At 40.0% G+C, this 19697-nt stretch overlaps 1 protein-coding gene across 2 annotated transcripts in view; it reads left to right on the top strand.

Moving 5' to 3' along the window:
* Positions 1-1410: 1410 nt before the first annotated feature.
* Positions 1411-19697, top strand: part of LOC139563834 (endoribonuclease Dicer-like) — a 71201-nt gene continuing 52914 nt past the window's right edge. Inside the window, exons 1-5 of one of the 2 annotated variants that reach the window (XM_071382764.1) lie at positions 1411-1550; positions 17936-17993; positions 18128-18195; positions 18832-19032; positions 19299-19461. In XM_071382764.1, coding sequence (XP_071238865.1) covers positions 18919-19032; positions 19299-19461 — 277 coding nt within the window. In that variant the 5' untranslated portion in view covers positions 1411-1550; positions 17936-17993; positions 18128-18195; positions 18832-18918. Of the gene's footprint in view, positions 1551-17935; positions 17994-18122; positions 18196-18831; positions 19033-19298; positions 19462-19697 lie in introns of both variants that reach the window. The other variant, XM_071382763.1, reaches the window with a different exon arrangement.

Genomic DNA, 19697 nt, shown 5'->3' with positions numbered 1-19697 from the left:
TAAATAATTACATTTTAAAAATCAAGCACCTGTCTGTGTTTCAATACGCCAGTCGCAGTATGCTGAGTAATGGGACAAGAAGACCAGATTTATCAATCCCACCACTCAATGAAAATGTATTAAATGTGCATTGGACCTTCTGCTTTTGAGAGGTGGACCACACAGGAGGCTGTGGTTGTACTCAGGATACCTACAATCAGTGGTGCAACTTTCACTGTGGGTGGGTGGGGAAACCCCACATTCTGAAATGAGATGTTTGTCAGTTTTATACTTGGAATGTGATACAAAAAGAGGCAACGGTGTGCTTTAGGATCATGTGGATGCCTCCGAGCGTTCGGGTAGGCTGTTTGGAGTGTTTGTCCGGGGAAAAAAGGGAAAAGCCCCCTCTGCTTCTAATACCAAAGTTGCACTCCTGCCTACAATCAACACCTTAACACAACACAGACTTGATAGATAACTGTGAAAGCACACTGCTATTGGTGTGGGACTATGGAGACAGGAGGAGCTCTGTCCTGTCTCTCCATCTCCTGGCTGGAAAATTGACCACCATGGCAGTGGAAACAGGTAGATGTGTGGTGCATTCTCCAGAGTGACACCTGGAACCAATCAGAGAAGAAAAACTATTAATTCAAATGGACCAATCAGCTCACATTGTACAACCGCATGGTTACCATAATATAATTCAATTAATAGAGGCACCTTTACCCTGTTACACTACCTATTTCAGGGACTGGCATACTCATACAGTATATGTGTAAAAAAAAAAAAAGCATGCAAAAATAAGTTAGGATTTATGTGATACTCAGTTGATGGAGGTAATATTTAAATTGTTTAAGAAATAAGTCAGTTCCTCTTCAGGCCTTGATGGTCACACACATCTCATCTTGTCAAACCACTGATACAGTTATAATGTATATAGTGCTATTTATATGTATATTGTTATTTTTTTATTACAATTTTCATGATTTTATTTCACTTAGTCCTGCATGATTTTCACTGTACCCTGCAATCACAACTGCAACCCTGTACATGTGACTATTAAACACTGAATCTCCGAATGTCCCTAGGTGGAACACTGCTGTTGCCCTTTCGCTTAAAAACATTTTTTTCAAGCAGGCTACAAAGTTGTGGAAACAAAATAACACGAATAAAGTTGGACAGCTCTTACAGTTTGAGTCAATATTATAGCTATTTTCCCTGTTTCTTTGTTATGCACAATTCAGAATTTGACATTTTCTTACTTTAACATTAGAGGCCAATGTTGGGAGTGGGTGGGATCGTTTTATTTGCGTAGTTACTCTTTGGTTTTGAGGGGATTTGTATTCTCGACCACCACTAGCATTTCATCCAGGCTATGAAAAATACACTTTTTACGTAGCTAGCTACTTTACGCAAAAGTGTTGCATTTCGAAGGCCCAGGTGGAAGGAAGTCTTGACCGTGGTGGATTAGTTCCTGACAGCAGCAGCAGGAGGGAATGGTGGAAAGGGGTATCAGACGAAATAACAGGACAATTTCCTATCAAGACGGCCCAATAAAAAATATTTTATAGGTGAGGAAGTTTAACCGAAACACCCTGAATGCATGCTATTCCTTACTGGTGGCTATGTGCATGCCTTGTCACATCCATAATATAACTATGTTAACTAGCAAGCTAAGCTAGTCAATAATGTTAGCAAACTAGCTAGTTAGCATGGCTAACTTTGTTTCCACATGATTATTGTAGCTTTGCATGTAGCCATCTCCAATAGACGTCTCAAACAAAACAATTGTATACACATTTATCTGTACTGTATTTATATTGATTCTATCTAGTCAATCAGCCAGTCACTAGCTACTTCGCTAGCCTGTGTCAAGTTCGGTAGCTAAGTTAGCTAGCTGCACGCGTGGGATTTTTACGTTTTGTTTGACTAGAACGCCATTGCATCAGCTATCAACTCGTTTACTCGTTATCAAACGATCAAATAATAAACCTATTGTATGATTTGTCATGTATTTAGACATTTCCCAAGGTATACACGTGTTCTCGTGGACGTGGTTGTTTGCCACCAGCTTGTTGTAGATAGCTAGTTAGCCAGTAGCCACCTGTGTTTAGCTAACTTGCTAAATGCTACTGCAACAGACAGTTATGTTATCATTCACTCGCCAGTTAGCTATTTCCTTTCAATGAAAGGCCAAGGTCGCCTTGAGGCCTAATTTAGAATAGCTAGTTCGCTAGTGTTTTCCAAAATTATTTCCCTAATTTCTAGTCGTAGTTTAGAATGTGTTGGTTGATGATTCTTAACGAAAGTTGTCAGTTGCTGGTGATGAGACTGTTGAGATAGTTAGCTACATTTATGCACAATTAACGATGTGCTATGTACACTTACTTATGTTGATCAGTTAACTTTTGGAAAATCAGCGAACTGGTTATGATGGCTCATTCATTGAAAAAAATGTCCCCAGTCATATTGCCGGTTGTGGCATTGAGTAACACCGAATCAAGTCGTTTCACCACAGATAGGAGCTAGTTACCAGTATATTTGGTTTCAGTGTCTGATCAAAGAGTTCAGTTGCTCATGTCAATTTGACTTGTTTTTTAAAATCAATTTTATATACCACAGGCCTATACCCACCCCTGCTCAGTTTCAATATTAGCCCATGTTCCCGAATGTGAAAGCATGGGTTTTGAGGTGGAGGGGGTTGTCATGTCACCATTTCCCCACATGTGCTTAGCAAATATTTCTTCACACAAAACTGTTCTCTCTGTCACTAACCCCAAATGTGAGTTTCGGCAAAGTAAGCATTAATACATTATTTTGATCTATTTTTATTTTGTCATCCCGAATGGCACTTTATTCCCTACTATGTAGTGCACAACTTTTGACCAGGCCCCATTGGGTAGGGATGAGCTTTCCCAGGGTACTTAGGTACCAATACCATATGTTGGTAGTTGCCATATGGCCAAAACAAAAGTGAAAAAATAATTTCCTCTAAAATTAAAGTAAAAAATAAATAAAACTACATTTAGTCACAAACTGTCTAAACAATTCAAAATGTTACATGGCCACCTTCAATTTAGAATTTATATCAATTTTAATGAACCATTTCATGCATTAGAGCCTAGATCACTACAATTGTTAATATCAAGTTTTAATGATTCCCAAATAGATGAGAGAAATATTTTTACACATTATTTAGTTATGTCTTTTATATCATTAATCATATTCTTGCATTTAAAATGAAAAACACATTTCTTTGGCTATTAATGATGATAACCAAGTGTCTCACAATTACATTCTGGCTAAGATTCACAGGCATTAAACTAACCTAGATAAAAAGCAATTATCATACTTGTGTATTATGTTACCTGCCTCATGCTTAACAATAATTCATGACACTTTCAGAAGTTTCTGACCACTGTAAAAATGCTTCTAACCATCAGTTCTAAACATCAGTAATGGATCCTCATTAAATCATTTGAAGTGTACTCATTCCAATTTAGGCATGGCCCAGAAAAAAAAAATATTCAGCTCTTCTATTCTTTCGACCAATCGAAACAGGTGCTGTTAGATTACAATATAATTTTTCTGACCGTTTGGGACAATGTAAGTAACACTAAATCAATTATAAGCGTACCAGAGAGTCTGTTGTAATAAAGGCTTAACAAAAAAACATTACAACAAAGACTAAAAACAGTCGCATTCATTCGTGAATGGAATTACGTAATGGAACGGTTTATTTATTGTGTAAGCTAATTATTCAAGGCTCGCTTTATTTTATTTTAAAACATAAAATGCTTGATTGCATTTCAAATCATGAATGACTATTAGGCTGTGTGATTACATAAACGAATGATTGATACAGTAGCCTATATAAGTATTGAAATATAGACCTAAGTTACAGTATTAAGACTTAGCAGGATGCACTCTTAGGCCTATAGCTCAATGGTGGTTATACTAGGCTGCTATACTAAGCCGATTAATGACATGTATTATTATAATGAACAAAATAATTTGTGTAATAATAACAGTAAGTAGAGCAATAAAAAGGAGGGTTATTATTATAAATATAATTTCAGACCATTTTGAACAGTTTAAATTACACTGAATCAGTAGGCTATTAAACACACACTCAAACAGGCCACAGAAGCGGGATCTGTCTTATGTCTGTGTGTATATACAGTTTAAGTCGGAAGTTTACATACACCTCAGCCAAATACATTTAAACTCAGTTTTTCACAATTCCTGACATTTAATCCAAGTAAAAATTCCCTGTTTTAGGTCAGGTAGGATCACCACTTTATTTTAAGAATGTGAAATGTCAGAATAATAGTAGAGATAGTGATTCATTTCAGCTTTTATTTCTTTAATCACATTCTCAGTGGGTCAGAAGTTTACATACACTCAATCAGTATTTGGTAGCATTGCCTTTAAATTGTTTAACTTGGGTCAAATGTTTCGGTTAGCCTTCCACAAGCTTCCCAGAATAAGTTGGGTGAATTGTGACACATTCCTCCTGACAGAGCTGGTGTAACTGAGTCAGGTTTGTAGGCCTCCTTGCTCGCACACGCTTTTTCAGTTCTGCCCACACATTTTTCTATAGGATTGAGGTCAGGGCTTTGTGATGGCCACTGCAATACCTTGACTTTGTTGTCCTTAAGCCATTTTGCCACAACTTTGGAAGTATGCTAGGGGTCATTATCCATTTGGAAGACCCATTTGCGACCAAGCTTTAACTTCCTGACCGATGTCTTGAGATGTTGCTTCAATTTAGCAACATAATTTTCCTCCCTCATGATGCCATCTACTTTGTGAAGTGCACCAGTCCCTCCTGCAGCAAAGCACCCCCACAACATGATGCTGCCACCCCCGTGCTTCACGGGTGGGATGGTGTTCTTCGGCTTGCAAGCATCCCCCTTTTTCCTCCAAACATAACGGTGGGTCATTATGGCCAAACAGTTCTATTTTTGTTTCATCAGACCAGAGGACATTTCTCCAAAAAGCACAGTCTTTGTCCCCATGTGCAGTTGCAAACCGTAGTCTGGCTTTTTTTATGGTGGTTTTGGAGCAGTAGCTTCTTCCTTGCTGAGCGGCCTTTCAGGTTATGCCGAGATAGGACTTGTTGTACCCTGGATATAGATACTTTTGTACCTGTTTCCTCCATCATCTTCACAAGGTCCTTTGCTGTTCTGGGATTGATTTGCACTTTTCGCACCAATGTACGTTCATTTCTAGGAGACAGAACACGTCTCCTTCCTGAGCGGTATGCTGGCTGCGTGGTCCCATGGTGTTTATACTTGCGTACTATTGTTTGTACAGATGAATGTGGTACCTTCAGGCGTATGGAAATTGCTCCCAAGGATGAACCAGACTTGTGGAGGTCAACAATTTATTTTCTGCGGTCTTGGCTGATTTCTTTTGATTTCCACCTGATGTCAAGCAAAGAGACACTGAGTTTGAAGGTAGGCCTTGAAATACATCCACAGGTACACCTCCAACTGACTCAAATGATGTCAATTAGCCTATCAGAAGCTTCTAAAGCCATGACATCATTTTCTGGAATTTTCTAAGCTGTTTAAAGCCACAGTCAACTTAGTGTATGTAAACTTCTGACCCACTGGAATTGTGATACAGTGAATTATAAGTTAAATAATCTGTCTGTAAACAATTGTTGGAAAAATGATTTGTCATGCACAAAGTAGATGTCCTAACCGACTTGCCAAAACTATAGTTTGTTAACAAGAAATTTGTGGAGTGGTTGAAAAACGATTTTTAATGACTCCAACCTAAGTGTATGTAAACTTCAGACTTCAACTATATATATATACAGTATATATATTTAAAAAAAAAAATCTCTCCCCACATTTCTTAGACAATAACACAAGGTCTCCTCATTCTGTTGCTGCCTCCGCCGCATTGTTCTCATCAATATGCTGGTTAACTTTGCTATTATGCACATAGCGACATGGTCTAGGAAAAGGCGTCAATTCAACAGCGCACTGATGTGTTTCAGAACCTCGGACAGCGACCACTAACCAACGTCGGAGAAAGTGCGTTTGTTATATTATTTTTATTAGTGTTGCACCATTGTTATGTAATATAACCATATGCAATTTCAGAAGCACATGTTTTAGAGTGATGGACAGTGTCATCCCCACGGCCTCCACATTGGACAGAGTCCACTCAGACAGGCAAGAATCGGACAGGTGTCTTGTATTTCCTCTGGTGTGACACGGTCTTCATGTCACACCAAGGGAAATAAAGCTGTCACACTGTTGGAAATCTCAGGGTGTATGATCCAGTTTGGGCCTTATTGTTAACAGTAGGCCTTCAGTATGATTTCACCACATGTTTTTGTTGCTTTTTATACTTGAATTGTCAACAAATATTGTTTTCATATATACATTCAAAAAGCATCACACCAAAGGACTAAGAAATTGACACCTTTTATGGCAATGGCAGAAAAGTGCAATATTTTGATACATGTTTCAGATATAATCTGTTCAGACCATGTGCTCCAGCCATGTCTTCTGTACTTCCTCATTGCAAGAGAACCCTCCCCAGCGCAATGGTTTCCAAATGCTGGGTCGTTATCTAATCCCATAATTGTCACACCAAGTGGACTTTGCTTTAGGGACAAAATGTAATCAATCAAAACTATTTGGAAATGTCATGAATAGACTTGGGGACTATTGTTTCTTGAAATAAACTTCTGTGTATTAACTAAAAGCATAGATGAAGGGAAGTGTTATTCATTTTGTCATTAATTTACTTAAGTTCAAAGTTCCACACCTTTACCTCAGACAGTCACACCATTGGACAATTGTCAAGTTTGTTTCAAAACTGCAAGAAAACATAATACACTTCATGAATTTACTCATGATCAAAGTAAAGAATCAAACCCATTTAAAAAGATGGAGAACAAGCTATGAATCAAATCAAAGTTTATTTGTCACGTGCGCCGAATACAACAGGTAGACCTTACAGTGAAATGCTTACTTACAGGCTCTAACCAATAGTGCGGAAAAAAAGGTGTGTGTGTAGGTAAGTAAAGAAATAAAACAACAGTAAAAATACATTTGAAAATATGAGTAGCAAGGCTATATACAGACACCGGTTGGTCAGGCCAATTGAGGTAGTATGTACATGGATATATGGTTAAAGTGACTATGCATATAAGATAAACAGAGAGTAGCAGCAGCGTAAAAGAGGGGTTGGGGGGGGCACACAATGTAAATAGTCCGGGTAACCATTGGTTACCTGTTCAGAAGTCTTATGGCTTGGGGGTAAAAACTGTTGAGAAGCCTTTTTGTCCTAGACTTTGCACTCCGGTACCGTTTGCCATGCGGTAGTAGAGAGAACAGTCAATGACTGGGGTGGCTGGGGTCTTTGACAATTTTTAGGGCCTTCCTCTGACACCGCCTGGTGTAGAGGTCCTGGATGGAAGGCAGCTTTGCCCCAGTGATGTATTGGGCCGTACGCACTACCCTCTGTAGTGCCTTGCGGTCAGAGTCCGAGCAATTGCCGTACCAGACAGTGATGCAACCGGTCAGGATGCTCTCGATGTTGCAGCTGTAGAACCTTTTGAAGATATCAGGACCCATGCCAAATCTTTTTGTCGTGCCATCTTCACGACTGTCTTGGTGTGTTTGGACCATTCTAGTTTGTTGTTGATGTGGACACCAAGGAATTTGAAGTTCTCAACCTGCTCCACTACAGCCCCGTCGATGAGAATGGGGATGTGCTCGGTGCTCCATTTCCTGTAGTCCACAATCATCTCCTTAGTTTTGGTTATGTTGAGGGATAGGTTGTTATTGTTGCACCACCCGGCCAGGTCTCTGACCTCCTCCCTATAGGCTGTCTCGTCGTTGTCGGTGATCAGGCCTACCACTGTTGTGTCGTCTGCAAACTTAATGATGGTGTTGGACTCGTGCCTGGCCATGCGGTCGTGGGTGAACAGGGAGTACAGGAGGGGACTGAGCACGCACCCCTGGGGAGCTCCAGTGTTAAGGATCAGTGTTGCAGATGTGTTGCTACCTACCCTCACCACCTGGGGGCGACCCGTCAGGAAGTCCAGGATCCAGTTGCAGAGGGGGGTGTTTAGTCCCAGGTTCCTTAGCTTAGTGATGAGCTTTGAAGGTACTATGGTGTTGAACGCTGAGTTGTAGTCAATGAATAGCATTCTCACATAGGTGTTCCTTTTGTCCAGGTGGAAAAGGGCAGTGTGGAGTGCAATAGAGATTGCATCATCTGTGGATCTGTTAGTAATGAATATCAACAAATGAGGCTTTGATCTCAAAAACGTGTCTAGCAACTGCATGATTGGAAGATCGCTTGTGCCGGTCAATGCAGGCCTACAATAATTCTACTCCATGCGCTCTGCAGAGATTGGGAGGACCGTGTGCAACACATTACATCCGGAGGACACTGATCCAATTCGGATCGGAGTAGCCTAATTGTTTGATATTGGGATTTTTGCGTGATTCTAACAACTTATATTTATATTTTTGTTGTCCGAGAATTAATACAAAATTTCCCTGGTCAAGTGGACAAGCACTGATGTCGAGCCCTTTATATTTGTTATTTTTGAGTTTGGTACAACGTGTTGGAAGATGTTTTCCGCCCACTGAAGGCCACGGTTCACCACTGAGCAAACATGTCTATAATAGATATAAAGACTGTTATAATCCCGTCCCCGTCCCCCCTTACCAATCCCCCCTTACCTTACCAACCCCCCCGTCTCCCCTTACTAATAGTGAGCGCGCAACTTTCAAACAACCCCCCTGTCTCCCCTTACTAATAGTGAGCGCGCAACTTTCAAACAACCCCCCGTCTCCCCTTACTAATAGTGAGTGCGCAACTTTCAAACAACCCTCCCGTCTCCCCTTACTAATAGTGAGCGCGCAACTTTCAAACAACCCCCCCGTCTCCCCTTACTAATAGTGAGCGCGCAACTTTCAAACAATTCCACCCCGTCTCCCCTTACTAATAGTAAGCGCGCAACTTTCAAACAACCCCCCCGTCTCCCCTTACTAATAGTGAGCGCGCAACTTTCAAACAACCCCCCCGTCTCCCCTTACTAATAGTGAGCGCGCAACTTTCAAACAATTCCACCCCGTCTCCCCTTACTAATAGTAAGCGCGCAACTTTCAAACAATTCCCCCCACTCTTCCCTACCAGAGATATGTTCTCGCCCCCTTTGCTATGAAGGCCCTAAATAAGATCTGGTGCAACCAATTACCTTCAGAAGTTACATAATTAGTTTAATAAAGTCCACCTGTGTGCAATCTGTCACATTATCTCAGTATATATATACACCAGTTCTGAAAGGCCCCAGAGTCTGCAACACCACTAAGCAAGGGGCACCGCCAAGCAAGCAGTACCATGAAGACCTAGGAGCTCTCCAAACAGGTCAGGGACAAAGTTGTGGAGAAGTACAGATCAGTGTTGGGTTATAAAAAAAAATGTCTGAAACTTTGAACATCCCACGGAGCACCATTAAATCCATTATAAAAAAATGTTAAGAATATGGCACCACAATAAGCCTGCCAAGAGAGGGCCACCCACCAAAACTCACGGACCAGGCAAGGAGGGCATTAACTTCTCTAGGGTAGGGGGCAGCATTCGGAATTTTGGATGAAAAGCATGCCCAAATTAAACTGCCAGCTACTCATCCTCAGAAGATAATATATGCATATTATTAGTCGATTTGGATAGAAAACACTCTGAAGTTTCTAAAACTGTTTGAATCATGTCTGAGTATAACATAACTTATTTAGCAGGCGAAACCCCGAGGACAAACCATATTTTTTTTTTTGTGAGGTCACTCTCTTTTCAATGGAGTTTCATTGGGAATCCAGATTTCTAAGGGACCTTCTTGCAGTTCCTACCTGCTCCATTGGATGTCAACAGTTTTTGAAATTGGTTGAGGTTATTCCTTTGTGTAATGAAGAAGTATGGCCATCTTGAACGAGGGTCACTCGAAGTGTCCTGTTTGTTAGAGGCGTGTGACCAGAAAGCTAGCTACAGTTTGTTTTAATCCTGTATTGAACACAGATCATTCCGTCTTCAATTTTATTGATTTATTTACGTAAAAAAATACCTAAAGTTGTATTACAAAAGTAGTTTGAAATGTTTTGGCAAAGTTTACAGGTAACATTTGAGATTTTGTAGTCACGTTTCACAAGTTGGAACCGGTGTTTTTCTGGATCAAACGCGCTAAATAAATTGACATTTTGGATATATATCGACGGAATTAATCGAACAAAAGGACCATTTGTGATGTTTATGCGACATATTGGAGTGCCAACAGAAGCTCGTCAAACTTAAGGCATTAATAATTTTTTTATTTCTGCGTTTTGTGTCGTTCCTGCAGGGTTGAAATATGCTTCTCTCTCTTTGGTCAGATGAGACTAAAATTTAGCTTTTTGGCCATCAAGGAAAATGTTATGTATGGCGCAAACCCAACACCTCCATCATCCCGAGAACACCATCCATGCTGCCACCACCATGCTGTGGGGATATTTTTCTTCGGCAGGGACTGGGAAACTGGTCAGAATTGAAGGAATGATGGATGGCGCTAAATACAGGGAAATTCTTGAGGGAAACCTCTTTCAGTCTTCCAGAGATTTGAGACTGGGACGGAGGTTTTCCTTCCAGCAGGACAATGACCCTAAGCATGATGTGCAAGTAAAGGTACTGGGGTATAAAAAAAAGAACAATATTGGGATGAAATAGTTGGGTGGGCTATTTACAGGTGGGCTGTGTACAGGTGCAGTGATCGGTAAGCTGCTCTGACAGCTGATGCTTATAGTTAGTGAGGGAGATATGTCTCCAGCTTCAGTGACTTTTGCAATTCGTTTCAGTCATTGGCAGCAGAGAACTGGAAGGAAAGGCGGCCGAAGGAGGTGTTGGCTTTGGGATGACCAGTGAAATATACCAGGAGTGTGTGCTACGGGTGGGTGTTGCTATGGTGACCAGTGAGCTGAGATAAGGCAGGGCTTTACCTAGCAAAGACTTATAGATGACCTGGAGCCAGTGGGTTTGGCGACGGATATGTAGCGAGGGCCAGCCAACGAGAGCATACAGGTCGCAGTGGTGGGTAGTATATGGTGCTTTAGTGACAAGACGGATGGCACTATGATAGACTACATACAATTTTCTGAGTAGGGTGTTGGAGGCTATTTTGTAAATGACATCGCCGAAGTCAAGGATTGGTAGGATAATCAGTTTTACGAGGGTATGTTTGGCAGCATAAGTGAAGGAGGCTTTGTTGCGAAATAGGAAGCCGGTTCTAGATTTAATTTTGGATTGGAGATGCTTAATGTGAGTCTGAAAGGAGAGTTTACAGTCCATCCAGACACCTAGTTACAGTGGTTCCTCCTTTTAAAAGTTGTCATACTGTGGCTCACCTTGCGTGCTGCCTTGGCATTCTGTGGCACGTCGTTTAATTCTCAGCCATTTTTTTCTGTTATTGCTAGTTTGACCACCAGAGGGCATTTTTGAGAAGCATTTGATAGTATTCCCTATTGGCATTACCAGAGAATTTTAAACCTTTTTTGTAATAACATAGTATATGGGATTGATTTTAAGAAATTTGGCTTAATTCATTTGATTAATATTATAATGTTTCTATTCAGAGATAAAGGAAAAACGAAACCCTCGCGGTTTCTATGGCGCTGTACAACGTGACGTCAGGAGTAGGCTACATGATCGGAGGATTCTACATTGTTTGCCTTCATTAGCCAACTTTGTTTCAATATTTTTGTAAATCAGTGATATTTATTCCCATAGTAATTCGTTATGGAATGGATCCATAACTAAATCAACATCTGCATTTTGAGAGTATTTTTTGAATCATTATTTTATTAACGAAATGTGTTTTTGTTTATTAGGCTACTGTGCAGTCGACAATAAATTCTGTAGTTAACATGGGAAAGTGCCTAATTCCTTACATAAGGGAGAGCAGGCCTATTTCATAGTTGTGATGTCTTCACTATTATTCTGCAATGTAGAAAATAGTAAAAATAAAGAAAAATCCTGGAATGTGTAGGTGAGTCCGAACTTTTGACTGGTACTTGCTTAATTAATTAGATTAATATTATGGTGTTTATAGTCCATGAATAAACAAAAACCCTCTGGGTTTCTGTTAGAATGGAACGGAAAATATGGCGCTGTACAATATGATTCTATATGTGTTATTTCATTGTTGTGATGTCTTCACAACATAGTTGTGATGTCAACTACAGAATTATACATTAGACATTAATCAACACTAGTGAGACTCATTACGCCTATGGTAGGCCTACAGTATATTGAAAAAAAAGAATTCAATGCCGCGACTCTCCACCAATAATTACATTTAGAGGATTGGAGGACTCTATATTAATATCTAAGGGGAATTTTCCCTTAGGATCTGTGAGAATATCTGACAATATCTAAGTGTCTTTTATATCATTCTAAATTAATTTATAATAATCACTTTGTTTAAAAGGTAACGATATTTTGGAGAGTTCGTTTTCATTTAACCAAGAGTGAGCAAGAAAAAGGCATCTATTCAGTCACATATCTCAAGAATATGGCATATTTGAACAAGTAATTAAATAAACATCAGCATTTTGAAAGAGTATTTTTATCATTTTATTTACGAAAGCATAAAGTTGCTGATGAAGAAATACAATACTGTACAGTATATGCTTTAACATATGGATAATAAAGCATTTTGAAGATATAAGCCACCTGCATTTCTTTTTTAGGCTACTGTGCAGTCTGACAAATATACATAGAATACAGTACATACTGTAGTAAACATGGGAAAGTGCCTAATTCCTTACATAAGGGAGAGCAGGCCATGTCCAGACTTTCTCGGTGACCTCAAGTACTCATTAACTCTGTCTTTTAATGCTTTTTCGGGTTGCATCAGTCATGGACGGAAACTTCTGAGACACAATATTAATGATGATCACCCGGAGGTTCGCTGGTAAGCCACATTTGTCTCGGGATCCATCCGTTTGTATCCCAGTCGTGGTATCACTCTTCGGTTACACATCCTTGGAATAGCAGAACAGCATAACGGTCCGGGCGGCCCTTGCTGTGCCTGGTGAGCAGTTGGTCAAGTTCTGTTGTCAGGGCTTTCAGCAGGAACGGAAAATCTACTGGAGACATTTCAAAAATACTGGTAGACTTGGGGATTTTGGTCACGGACAATGCTATTCGCAAACACTCATCAGATGCCTGTTTTACGCCGATCTCGAAATCCCCGGAAAATTAACAGCTACAGTAGACTACCATACTTTTAATGTAGGCCTAATAATGCTAAAAATAATGCTTAAATAAATCGACTGCTGGTCTTTACTATATGCTGCACATTTTCACATTGAATTTAATTTCCAGCGAGACTATTCAAGCCATCGACTCACTGATGAATGCGCAATCGGCAATCTGTAATCTGCTGGCATCACGGCACGACATCAACATCGCTCTAATTACAGTAAGAAGACAGTTGAAGAAACTTGGGTGGACTTACGGAAAGGCTTGGTAAGAAATTATATATATATTTACACAGACTCACAGTCTGTGAGTTGTAGCCTACAATATTTGATGTACCTTTTGCTTTGTAAATAGCCAAACTCACCATTTAAAAATCAAATATGTGCCTGGTCCCTGGCGAGAAATTGCCCCCCACACATGGAGTTTGAGCGGATGCTTGGGACTCGGTTGCTTGATCTTCCTTTTTTTTTGTAGCAATTTTGAGCAAATTGCTGAAGGGCCACAGTTGATTAGTCTGTGAAGATGACATTATTGAACGTCTCGCCAGCTTTGATCCATGCCTGGGCCTGCAGAACGCGAAGTTCTTTGTCAGACGAATCATTGGGTCGAAACTACAGAACAGTACAAAACAAGCGAACACACATGGTTAATGTTATGATAATTTGAAAAAATGTTTTAAAAGAAATTGCTACAAAAAAAGGAAGATCAAGCATCTGCTCCATGTGTGGGGGGCAATTTCTCTCCGGGGACCAGGCCCATATTCGGTTTTTAATGGTGAGTTTGGCTATTGACAAAGCAAAAGGTACATAACAGTCTGAGTTGAAGCCTACAATATTTTAAGTGTTCCACAATAATTCACCTTGCCTCCTTTTTCAGGTATCATGGCTTGAGATTTCTTTGAGGAAGACATCCTTAGGAGATATGCTGGACCCTATGTCGGAGAGGTTTTTCTGGGACGACATCGTTTCTTTCAAGGTAGGATTATAGCAATATTTATTTACATTTAGGCCTATTTACATGTATATTTATATTATTGTACCTAATTTGGGCTGTTAGGCCTGTCTTTTTTTCTTCTCCAAATGCAGACGACCCAAAACACACTGCCGCTTGGGTTTGCATTTTAAATAAGGGCATAAACTGGGTCAAGACGCCAGCAGAGTAAGTAGACCTTTATGTAGTAAAATAATGGTTAAATAAAACATTTAAAATAAGACCTACAACACCTTCGGTAGGCCTACAGTATATCTAAAAAATATATTTTTAATCTCTACATGTAGGTCTCCTGATTTTTAAACCCGATCAAACTTGTTTGGCATCAACTGAAAACATTCATCCGTAACTCTGCCAAGCCGACAAGCAAAGATGAACTGGTCAAGGCCATCAAGATGTTTTGGCTAGAGAAATTGACGATACAACAATGCAACAAATACATTGATCATCTCAGCAAGGTTTTACCTGTGGTCGTGGAGCTGGGTGGAAGTGCAACTAAAATGTAGTTTATATAAACATCTGCATTTCAATGTCCTTTTCTTGTTTATTTTATTAACTAAAGCATAAAGATGTTGCTGAATAAATTCTGTACTGCTGTTATGAGTTAGAAATGTAACACTGTAGAGGACTTAAGCATCATACATTGCTAGTTGAGGGATTTTCACAACAGTAGCCGGATTATACAAAAAGTCTAATGTCCTGCTAATAGGAAACATTTGCATGATGGGCTACACCTGCTACAGTTGTGAAAACAAGTGTTTGCTAACCTGTTTTCCAAATGCCTCCGGTTGTCCATCACTACTGTAAATAAAAACATCTTGTTTACATTCTTTATTGTGTGTCACATAATTTGTATCTACCTTTCCAATTACTTTTAGAGTTTGGCATTTACAAATGTGCGCTTTTTTATTTTTTTATTTCACCTTTATTTAACCAGGTAGTCTAGTTGAGAACATGTTCTCATTTACAACTGCGACCTGGCCAAGAATAAAGCAAAGCAGTTCGACACATACAACAACACAGAGTTACACATGGAATAAACTGACATACAGTCAATAATACTGTAGAAAAAAATCTATATACAGTGTGTGCAAATGAGGTAAGGGAGGTATGGCTATATATAGGCCATGGTGGCGAAGTAATTGCAATATACTAATTAAACACTAGAGTGATTTTAATTATTAGTTACATTGTTTAGGTCGGATGTGCAGGCTATTTTTTCTTGAAAATATTTTTATGTAGGATGCTACATTTTTGACCAATTGTAAGTAGGCCTAATAAAGCCTCATAGCTGATTTGTAGGGGTCCAGATTTTGCAGCTCTTTCAGAACATCAGCTATCTGGATTTGGGTGATGGAGAAGCGGGGGGGGGGCTTGGGCAGGTTGCTGTGGGGGGTGCAAAGCTGTTGGCCGGGATAGGGGTAGCCAGGTGGAAAGCATGGCCGGCCGTAGAAAAATGCTTTTTGAAATTCTCGATTATCTTAGATTTATCGGTGGTGACAGTGTTTCCTAGCCTCAGTGCAGTGGGCAGCTGGGAGGAGGTGCTCTTATTCTCCATGGACTTTACAGTGTCCCAAAACCTTTTGGAATCAGTGCTGCAGGATGCACATTTCTGTTTGAAAAAGCTAGCCTTGGCTTTCCTAACTAACTGCGTATATTGGTTCCTGACATCCCTGAAAGTTGTATATCGCGGGGGCTAATCGATGCTGATGCAGTACGGCACAGGATGCCTGGTTCTATCAGCTTACTGTTTGATGAAATAACATACATGACTCGAGGGAGCCAGAGATCGAGATAACCAGAAGAAAGAAAAAATAACGTACCCTGACCCAACCATTCTCCTGCTGGCTTTCGCAGATTCTGCCATTACTCTCCTGAAGTTGCCGGTAAAAGTCTATACGGGGAGTCGGCAACCTTTGTCATGTGGAATGCCAATTTATATGAACATTTCTACCGATCTGCGTGCCAGTTCTGGTTTTCATATGCACATTTTCGTGGAACAGTTTCATTTCATTTATAATAACGTCTTATCTCAAAATCAATGTCACGTGCTTAATCAAATTTCTCTCCAAATCTAAATGAAAATGATCAACCTAAAAAGTAAATATGTAAAAATAGCCTACAAAAAGGCAACAAATAAAAACATTGTAGAAAATATCCTGATAGTTATTACTTTTTAAAAATCCTATAAATCACATTGGCTACACATGGCCTGTCTGCAAGGAACTTGAAACATTGTATCAACTATTAATTTCAGTCTGCCTCATGCTTGCACTAGCAAACTTGCAACATCATATAAAGTTTCCTGGGCCCTCAGAGTTTCCTGCTCCAGTGAGCTCGGGACAGACACAGCTGTAGGCTATTTGCGCAAGGGATAAGAAGCAGAGCTTGACTTTGGCAAGAGCTCAGCAGAGTGGAGCATCTCAAATGTTCTACCGTTTGAGCTCCTGTTCTTTTTATAGAATATTATCACACAAGTATTGTGGAGCTCCTGTACCTATATATAAACAGTACCAGCACCCAAGTCAAGCACTGATAAGAAGGAATCAGGTAGGCCTGTTTTATTACGTTTCCACTGGCCAATCCAAAATACTATCAGATACCCAAATTGACAAAGGTCTCATCCAAGGCAAAGGGTGGCTACTTTGATGAATCTCAAATATAAAATATATTTTGATTTGTTTAACACTTTTTTTGGTTACTACATGATTCCATATGTGTTATTTCATAGTTTTTGATGTCTTCACTATTCTACAATGTATAAAATAGTAAAAATAAAGAAAAACTCTTGAATGAGTAGGTGTTCTAAAACTTTTGACCGGTAGTGTACTTATGCGTAATCAGGTGCGTGTCCTTACTCAACATTGACAGGAGCGCTCCAAACAAAAGACAATGACTAAATTGAATTGAATTGACAAAACTCAGAAATGGACTGAAATAAACAAAAACTTGTTTCTCACAGGTTTAGCATAGGTTGTGCGCTCTGCGAACAATGTGTCAATTTCGAGAATAAGACTGGAATAATAATATATTGAAAGCATTAACATAAATTACCATAACCCTTTTCAGATTAATTCACTGAGATGGGTGCAAATATATATATATAAATATGCTACTGCTCGACTAAAAAGATCTTGATCGACCAACAGCCAATCTACCAAACAATCGACCAGTAGACTAATTGTGGTTAGGCCTAAAATAATCGTTTGTATTTTATTTATATATGCTTGTATGTTCTCTCTCGCATGGCGTCAGAGAGACTGGCACACCATTCCCTAAGTAGTGTACTACCTTTGACCAGGGCCCATGGGGGCTCTGGTCAAAAGTAGTGCACTATATATGGAATAGAGTGCCATTTGGGATGCAGCCAGCGAGAGGGAGCCAACCGCCTTTTAACCAGCAGCAAATGTGATCACTCAATAAAAATGAGGGCTTGTGCTGGCTGAGCTGAAATGACTGCTGGTATTGGTTGCAGCTGTGTTGAGCAGCGGTAGTCAGGGCAGACGTGGGGTCTTGATTTTAGGGCGGCAACAATGTGTTGAAAAGCTAGTGACCATCCAGAATTTAGATGACCCCCCCCCATTCCACCGCCCTCCCTCCTCCACTCCCCTCCGGCCCACACCAGAACTCTCCCATTTCCTCCCAAGATGTCTGTGCTCTCATGTATTTTCCCTTTCTGTCTGTCATTTCTGTTTAGGAAGGAAGAATCTTCAGCTTCTCAAGCCCTGCCATTACAGCCAGTCAACTGCATAGAGGTAAAATACATTTTACCATAAGCCTGACATATGATAGTTAGCCTTAATCTAGGAAACAACAGTTTCATTTGCTTTTGTGCGATAGGTCTGTCAATGGTTTTAATGTTAAGCGGGTTGTGTGTTTCTCAGTACAGCTCCTCTAGTTGAGATGAAGCCTAGAAGAAGTCCTGCCTGGCCCATCACAGAGTCTATGCCGCTACCTGTAAGTATACATTTCACTTGTGTGAATATCATGTTTATTATTGATCATGTCTTGTCAATATTAGTAAATATTGTATTACTGGTAACATCATGCTGTCTGTTGCTTCCTGAACCAGTTAGCTTTAGAGGAGGAGAAAGATTCAATGATTTATTATTGGTCATGTCATTCAATAATATTAGCAATTATTGTATTAGGGCAATTCCACGGTGACAGTGATGCTGAGACTCATGTATGTCAAACAAAAAACATTTATTTCAAAGTTTAACAAACTATACAACTCTATGCACAAAGACTACTTTTAACCATTTCCACTGACATTTTTACAAAAACACGTTTACTTGAAGAACAGTGCAGATGCAAAGTTTGCTAACAGAATGATGTCACAAACAGCACCAACCGTCATTCTGTTAATGAAGTTTGCATCTGCACTGAGTCTGCATCACTCTGTTACTGTGGAATTGCCCATAATTAGCAACATCATGCCTGCATGCTGTCTGTTTCTTCCTGAACCAGTTAGCTTTAGAGGAGGAGATTGATTCAAATAATTATTATTGATCATGTCATTCAATAATATTAGCAAATCTTGTATTATTAGTAACATCATGTCTGCATGCTGTCCGTTTATGTCTGAACCAGTAAGCTTTAGAGGGGAATGATGAAATTAGATAAAAAATAAAGTGGAAGAGTGGAGGACCGCACCCCCCAGCATCCCCCAAAAGCAGCATGGCAGGACTCCAGCTGGTCACCCCCGCCTCCAATCCCATGGGCCCTTTCTTTGGTCTCCCGTGGCAACAGGAGGCCATCCACGACAACATCTACACGCCTAGGAAATATCAGGTGAGGAATGAGCAAGTAGTCCAACTAACAGTTGACATTTGAGCTGAACTGACGGTTTAAACTGACAGTTGACTATACACTAGGAGAGTGCATTGCGTTGTATGTAGACATTGGTACTTTCATCACCATTGATCTTTCGCTCAATAAACTGCGAACATTCGTCAGTGTGCAGCATCTATCTTTTATTTCACGAGTTTATTTATTTGTAACCAGTTATAGTGCATAACGTTTGAAACTAATGACTGTGACCTCATCTGCCCTGCCAGGTTGAACTTCTTGAAGCAGCTCTTGAACACAATACTATTGTCTGCTTAAATACTGGCTCAGGGAAGACCTTTATTGCAGTACTCCTAACTAAAGAGCTCTCCCACCAAATCCGGGGAGACTTAGTCGAACAGGGGAAGAGGACAGTTTTCCTGGTGAATGCAGGTAGCTACATTTAAAGACGCAGATAAATGTACTATTTGGTGCATCCCATTTCTTCACACTTTTCCCAAAGTGTGTACGTGCACTTCCTGTCATGGATTTAAAAGCATTAGATTGGTGTAAGCATTGGTTGGATGGAGTTTCAACATTGTTAAATACATTTCAGGCAGAGTGGAAGTGCACACTTTCAGGGGAAGGATTGAGAAGGGTGGAGAGTCACAATGCAGCCTTTTTATAAA

The sequence above is a fragment of the Salvelinus alpinus genome, chromosome 34 (genome assembly GCF_045679555.1).
Source record: "Salvelinus alpinus chromosome 34, SLU_Salpinus.1, whole genome shotgun sequence".
Classification (NCBI taxonomy): Eukaryota; Metazoa; Chordata; class Actinopteri; order Salmoniformes; family Salmonidae; genus Salvelinus; species Salvelinus alpinus.
This window is presented reverse-complemented; position numbering and strand designations above follow the sequence as displayed.